This window comes from Pollicipes pollicipes, unplaced genomic scaffold (assembly GCF_011947565.3).
Source record: "Pollicipes pollicipes isolate AB1234 unplaced genomic scaffold, Ppol_2.1 Scaffold_4219;HRSCAF=4965_pilon_pilon_pilon, whole genome shotgun sequence".
NCBI lineage: Eukaryota > Metazoa > Arthropoda > Thecostraca > Pollicipedomorpha > Pollicipedidae > Pollicipes > Pollicipes pollicipes.
This window is the reverse complement of record NW_023596448.1, coordinates 17,885,969-17,893,804: the sequence shown is the minus strand read 5'-3', so window position 1 is coordinate 17,893,804 and position 7,836 is coordinate 17,885,969. Positions and strand designations below refer to the sequence as shown.

Genomic DNA, 7,836 nt, shown 5'->3' with positions numbered 1-7,836 from the left:
ACCTCCCGTCACGTCAGACCGTCAAATCCGTCGGCGCCCGCGGCGATCCACAGCCTCCCCCACCCGCGGCTGAACCAGCGGCCGGTGCAAGCAGCATCCTGTCGGATTTTCGACGTAAGGCGCAGGAGTTCGTTCTCCAGGATCTGGACGATCCCCCTGGGCAAGGCCCGACATGGGACAAGGCGCTGTCAGCATTCATCACTTACTGGCGCGCCGCCACGTCGTTCGCCGTCTGCCGCAGCCAACTCTACGCGCAGCATCAGCCAGGTCAGCGAAAAAACATGGCCACCATCCTTACCCTCAGCCGGAGAGGCGGAGGAGCACTCCACTTGGTGGACGGCGGCGTGTGCTCGCCGGTCATTCTCCGAAGGCCAGAAGAGTTGACCACTCGTACCTGCGGGATCTGAGACAGCGTCGTTCTGCAACGCCACGCAGCCTGCGGGACAAGGTCTAGCAAAACCGAGCGCTGGGTGGCCGAACATGTCAGTCAAATTGATGTTATGAAACGACAAAAGGACTTTTTAAATAGGCAAGCCACCATAGAAATGTTAGGCAGACTGTTTTTCCTCATTTCAATGCTTTGATGTCTCTTTGAATCAATGCCTTCTTGGAATGGAAATATCCAGGCCTTTTGGTATATAGATATCGACAAAGGCTAATGGTGCCTTACCATCTGGGGCATTTCTAATCGTTCCAAATACAGAGTTTGCTCGCATCCAGCTCTAAACGTGTTTGGGAAAGTGTGTAAGATATTTGGTGTTTGCATGGTACTGAAGACTAGAGGTGGCGTGCACAGGAACCGACAATGCTTGCTTTGGGGCGCCCAGCCACTCATTCATGCCGGTCGTGAATACCGGCCCGGCTTGGGCTGCTGCTGCGCGCAAGGCTGGAATGGAGTCCCGTTAACCATTGTGCAGTCTTTGTCTTGTTTGTGGCTGCGGATGCGGGGGGTGGCTTGATGCGATGATATGTGATGATGGTGTTTGATGATGTATTTGATCGTTTGATGGCAATGTACTTGGTGGCCTGATGACGATGTATTTGCCTGAGGACGGGAAGATGTACAGCACCGTGCTTGGCGCGGTCGCCTTTGTGGCCGCACAGCATGTGGATATTGTTTTATTGCTTTTGTGAAAAGTTCTTTGGACGGGATTATCTATGTCTGGCTTGGACAGAATGCGTTGTACCTATTTATGTGTGTTCTGTCGCTCTGAATACACTTCCATGTCATGCTAATGCTGATGATGTTGTTCATATCACCGTCCACGATTTGTATGTCTTCGAATGTTGAGTCGCCACTGCTGCACGCGGACCACTGGACCATCGCAATAACAAGTCGGTAACGTCGGGTGCAGTGCAGCATCCCATTTAATGGACAGGCCATTAAAAGAGCACAGCCGTCGTGGTTGCAAGAAATGCGGGGACGTGCCAGTGTGCTTAGCGCAAGGCCTGTCTGCATCCATGGGCCCTGTGTGACCGTGCAGTCGATGTGCCATTAGGCCCACATAACCAAGCAATCAACCAATCTGGATTTCGTGCGGTGGATATTCCCGTGAGATCAGCCGCAATCTCGGTTTTACATCCGTCTTCTTACAAGATACAACATGAAGTATACTAGAAATACAGGGCATTTATTTAATTTACATGGTTTAGATCTCTTTGCGTTGTGAAAGGATATGCCGGGGCGTGTTCAATGACTGATAATTTTTACAGGCATAAATTCCCATGAGAACTCCAGCTTCACCAAATATTTTAATTTGAGAAGTGCCTACGAGATTGATCAAGCTGGGGTATGGGTTATAAGCTGCGAAATGAATGTAAATGATTATTGATCCAAGTCTTAATGCCCATATTTTCTCCCATTTGAGTTTTCCGTCGGTATCTAAGAGCTGTGCGGCAAAAGCAACCAGAAATTGGGAACATGTCTGAAAATTTTGCTTCTCCAGGACCAAGGCCTCGACAAAATGCGATCTTAAGCCCCTGGAGCACGTAGTGATCTTATGACCATGAGACGGCTTTGAGTGGCACCCAAATTACTTATAGGAAATGCAGAGGAACAATAGAACGAGGCAAACGCCAAATAGGTGGGAAAATTTTACTGTCTTTCCATCACTTTCATCCCATGTGTTTCCAGCACGGTAGTTTAGTGGCCTGAAATTTCATGCTCTAAAGCGCTGTTTCCCACTGTTCTTCAAAGTCAGCTGAAGAGCCACCGAAAAATATAATGGTACATACAAAACGGTATTCTTCATCTATTCCTTGTAGTAAGTTGTCTAGTGCATTAGCGAGGAACATTATTAACGAAGATAAAACAGTAGTATTAGACTTATTTGACGAAAAAGCCAGGAGAATGAAGGTATAGCTGGGTTGATATTTTGGCAACATCCCTTCATCGAAACAATAGCAGATGTGAAGTCGAAATTGCCTGCCTGCAGGCAGGCAATTTCGGCAACAAGGACAAGGCAACAAGACAAAGTATTTGGGCTGGAGCATCATTAGCTGAACAATTTTGGTCAACACTATTTCTATCATCACTGACAGCGGCTGCTAAGAACCGCACGTACGAAAAAATATGTTCCAAAGGAACCTACTCAGCGAAGCACAATTTGCTACAATTTTGTTTTGTTATTTGTTCGAACAATTATCCTCAGATATGGCCATTTATTGGGGTATTTTATCATTTTTCAGAATATTCGTAATAATTCAGCACTGAAAGTTCCCACCATCGTCCCATTGACCGAAACAAGAAGGTTCACCCAAACATCACTTTAACACGATAACATAGCGCACACGCTCACATTGCCGGTGATCATAGTGATGACAAGTCGTGGTGACATGCCATTGGTGATGACACGATATATTGTAATGACAATCGCGCGATAAAAATGATCACACGTCGTTCAAGGTAATGCCGGTCACGCCCATCAACGACGCTCAGCTGACCTGCAAACCGCGTGGAGGCCCACAACAGGAGCCAGAAAGAGCCACTTGGAACTCCAGTCCATTGGCGGTACACACACCATAGCATGCAAACATATAGGCAATATGTGGAGAGCTGTGTATATAGCTGTAGGTTCAACTATACCGGCATTTGTGATTATGACATAGGCTTTTGTGACACACCACACAGGCACATTTGTGAAGCATCACATAGACTTGCGACATGCCATGCGTCATGACAGACAAGTGGATTGACGATCAGACATGACAAAATGACACACATTTTGAGATAATTCCAAAACATGTGGAACATTTACACTAGAAGACACCGCACAGAAAATGATAAGTACAGATTTTGTGTAGATATGCAGAAAATGGCGCCGATTTTCCATTTCCTTTCATCAGTACATGAACTATGAGGAAAGCAAAACGTGATTTGGTGGCCTAGATGCTAAAATTAAGAAAACTCAGCACAGATGCTGGAAGATTCTCAGCCTTAGAGATCTATAGTGACCACACAATATGGTATATCAATAAGATAATACCCCGCGAACACGAATGTTACGACGAACATTGAATCAAGTGTAACTTCGCATCTGTGCACGTATGGCACCGCGATTTTCGTCATTGCTTTGCTCCACAACTGGCCGCGCTTTGGCTCTTCTGGACCAGCCGAACGTTATCGCCAACAATACAAACCCTGCCCACCTGTTCCTCCAGAGGACCCGTTCTCCACCATTGGCCCGCACTGCGCTCAGCTCCAACAGCTGTAGTACACGTACCAACCATGCCTGGCCCTCAGCCGTCTGCAGACCCTCCCTTCAGCTCACCTGGCCCCGCCACTGCTGCATCAGAACGTACCAACACGCAACCGCCGCTTCGCCATCAGAGGCGCCACCTTATGACGATCTGCAGATGGTGAAACTTGCCTCGCCACCCAGAACACCACTAAGTCAGCGATCTCGACCAGGGAGAGCAGCGAGGCCCCCAGCATGATGCCCAGGTTGCCGCCCGCCTCCGCCACGAACTGGGGAAACGAGAAGCTCCAGGACTCAGTTTGCAGCAGGACGCCCGTCGAGATCCAGAGCAGAACCCGTGCCATGCGCCCATGTTTCTTGGGCGCAGCACCAAGTTCTGGGCGCCTATGTTTTGGGCGCCCACTTCGGTCGCCCAGAACCCGCCCTTCTTCTTCTTCATCTGGCGGGCGCCACACCAGGCGGTCGGGCGTCTCCACCGGGTAGAAGGTGGCCTCACAGGGAGAGGCGCACTCGCAGTGGAAGAACGCGTTGTACACCTCCTCCTCGTGCAGAGCGCGCAAGTTGCGCTCGAAGCTCAACGCCGCCTGCATGTCGGCGAAGGAGCGACAGGGGCCGCGGTCAGGTCGGCGCTGCTTCTGCCAGGGCAGGCTGCAGGGCGACACGCAGCCGCTCCCCTGACCTTCGTCACACACGCCGTGCAAGCTCGAGTTACCCTGCAGGCAGTCGGCCAAGCAGGAGGCAAACTTCTTCGCCGTCATGTGGCGCGAGCAGGCTCCGTCTCTGTTATTGGAGATGTAGCGGTTGGTGCGCTGCTGCAGGCGCACGCGCGACTCAGTGTTGACCGGCACGGTCACTTGGCTTACCTGCCCCGTGAATGGCGTGATGTCGCTAAAGGGCAGGTTGTGCGGGTGCAGCATCACGTACCAGCCGACGTTGTCACGTACTTCGCTCGGCTCGGAGAGGGCCAGGTCTAGCTTCAGCTGCGGTGTCGACCACGTGCCGTTGGTCGGCACGTGCAGGGTCAGCGTGTGACACCTGCCGTATTGGCTGGACACCACCGACCTCACCGTGCTCACGTCTTCGCACGGCAGGCGGTTAAAGGTGCAGTTGGAGACGAGCTCGCTCCACGCGTAGGTGGCGCGCTGGAAGAACTCGTCCAAGCTGATTTCCTGCCAACGCAGCAGCTCGAAGCGCAGCGCGGGCGGCAGCGCCCGCCACTGCGACAGCGTCGTGCCGCTCCGCGTCAAGCTCAGCACCGCCCCCTCCTTGAAGGGGTGACCGGCACACATCGTGACGGCTGGAAACGGCACGCGCAGTTGCATAGTCTCCCTCGAACTGACCACGACTGAACGACCCCGCAGCCGCTCTGTGGTGCCCACCAGCTGTACGATGAGCGCGGTCAGTGCCGCGACCAACACCAGCACCCAGACGAGGCGGCGCAGCCAGTGCGCGGCGGAGCTGGTCACCACGGACAGGCCGGGCAGGCCTAGCTGGGCTGGCGGGCCCTGCACCCAGAACCTTCCACACGACGCGTCGCCGCACGGCGTGGCGACGGTGGCGGGTTCCATAGGTTGCTGGAGGCGGTGGATCTGACAGACCACCGGAGGCATCTTGAGACGTCGATGCGCGGTGGAGGCTTCTGAACACGGCTCCTGAAGATGAACACTTCTAAATATGACGAAACCAGTGATGGTGGCGGCGCTGCTATACCACGGCTGGCGAGCTTGCAACAGGTGTTGCTCGCTTGCAGGGACTATCGGAGGGGGAGTGGGGCGTACGTCGATGACGTTCCCTGTTGGAAGCAGGACACAAGGGTGTCACTTTCCATAATCGACTGTGGCCTAAGCCAATAACGTTGTGTCATTGTTGTTAGAATTCGTGCATATTTAGGAGGTGCGCAAAAGCCTTGTAGTCTGGTACTTTAGCCGATTTTCCTCGGAGCGGGTCAGCATGACGTTAAACAAAGTGACATGGTTACGTTCCAAAATGGTTGTAAAACAAACTCCCGCGAGGGCAGTGGCTCAGTGATGTGTGTACATACAGGCGATGTGAACTGATTTGGTCCCTCTTCAACGCCATCTGACTTTACTATGGCGATTCTGACCTTCGTTTAACCTCGACTAAGGGAACAAAAAAGGATGAGCCATGTGACATCAGATCACATTTATTAAATAGGCCTTCATCTTACATTGTTACCCCATTAAAAAATTGTATAAACAGAGGTGGTAGTTCGTTACACATCAAAGTGCGCCCGGTGCACGGATGGGATCATTAAATGTGCTGCTTTGCTGTCGGTTGGTTTCTACTTCTTGCAGAAGTAATCACAGCTGATCCCTGTCACTAGCTACAAGGCCTGCAGAAATATCAGTCATTGACACACTTATGTCTGATGTATCGTTTTGTAAGGCTGCGCACCACTCAAAAGCACGGAAAAGTGGACAGCCATTGCGCTCCCATTCAGCGGCTGACTCGCTCAACCACCGGCTAGTATCGATAGAAATATGTTTTATCACATGCTAGAAGAACTCATCAATCAGATCCAGCAACTGCCCCTTCCAGTTCATCAATGTTGTGGCATCATTGGTCATTCGCAGCCAGCGTGGCGTCAAATCACTGCTGCTTTTGTTGTTCTGTGCTGCGCTGTTCGTGAACTGGGACACGGAATTGCCGCATGTGACAAATGCAGACTCATGACTGGCACTGCAGCATCTTCAGGTCAATGCTAGTCGATGGCTAAGCAATCTAGCCAAGTTATTGAAAATATCCGACCTGCAGTATACCAGAAGAACTGGTTAAGTGACTTGTTTAAACAAAAATATTGGTTATGTCGAGAATGCTTGGCGCTTGAAAGCTGTAGTGAGGTTTAAATTTCTTTTGAAAAATCCAATAACACATCCCCAATATTTCTTTCAGTCTAGAGCACGGCACCAAAATCCTGTTTATTTCATTCATCGGCCCTTTTTGTGGTACAAAATGATGACAAAAACACCGCTGCACTCTGTTCTAAAGCGTCTCATCCCAAAAGGTACATCAGCCCATCCAGATAGCTCTGTTGGTTAGAGCACTTTCCAACTCGCCGATATACGGCGGGGTGGATTCAAGTCGATTTATGCTTTCTCTGTTTGTTCCCGACTGAGATGGTCTTGGCGGCGGCCGCGCGTATGGTCAGGTGACGTCACAGAGCAGGTTTGCCGTGCCAAGTATTGCGGCACGTCGAGCTTTCGCCGCAGAATTCTGCAGTTGACCCGGAATTGACGACCAATGGTGGGTGTGTAGTGGCACACGCGGCCACCACCGCATAGCATGGGCGCTCATCCCAAAAATACACCTAATCAAAAGGCTCGGACAACATTTTTTTAAAAACTCAAGGTCACTCCGTCATAACGCATTGCAATTCGGCGCGCTCTGTGGCTAGAAGGCATTCATTAAATCACGAATACCAAGAGCGGTGTTTGTGTGTGCCCGCTAATCGCCAGCCGAGTGAACGTAAAAAAACAAACAGAGCTAAAACAAGGCGAAAACAGTGAGGCAAAAACAGGGCAGCCAATCAGTCCCACACGTGCAGTGGACCTAAACAACTAAATTAATATATTTCATAAACGTGGTTAGCCCGACGAAGTGGTAGTTCCACCTGGCTGATTGTAAACGTATTCAAAACATTATGCAGCACACGACGTCATGTGCGAGTGCGTAACTTCAAAACCATGCAAGAACTTCATCTAATTTATTGAGTCAGTTACGGCGCTTGTTGATTTTATGCAACTCCGTCTTTGGGAATCTCGTGACTACCGTTCTATGCCGACGAGCAATCTGTCGGGTGATCATAATAATTGCTGAGGGATGAGGAGCCAGCACTTCTAGAAACGCGGACAGCCGGCAGGAGGATTATTATCGGTGAGCCAAAGTTTTCGCCACTATTTGCAGTCGCTTCCAGTTAGTCGGTGTATGCCAGAGAATCGCCTCGATGATAATTACCAGCGAGTCAATACAGTGGGTCAATTGGCCCACCGTGGCCAACTGAGTTGGCCCGCAATGGTCGCCATTCGTACCAGGATGATAAGCAGGTGACGCCGTCATCTGTCTTAGCAGTTGTCGTGTCGCAAAGCCCCAGTGACAGAATAAATACGAGAGGCAAAAA

General features: G+C 50.8%; 1 protein-coding gene across 1 annotated transcript; it reads right to left on the bottom strand.

Moving 5' to 3' along the window:
• Positions 1-3,790: 3,790 nt before the first annotated feature.
• Positions 3,791-5,308, bottom strand: LOC119094946 (uncharacterized). Its single transcript, XM_037217857.1, has one exon. It carries the CDS (start codon positions 5,306-5,308, stop codon positions 3,791-3,793), a length of 1,518 nt encoding a protein of 505 aa, XP_037073752.1.
• Positions 5,309-7,836: the final 2,528 nt, after the last annotated feature.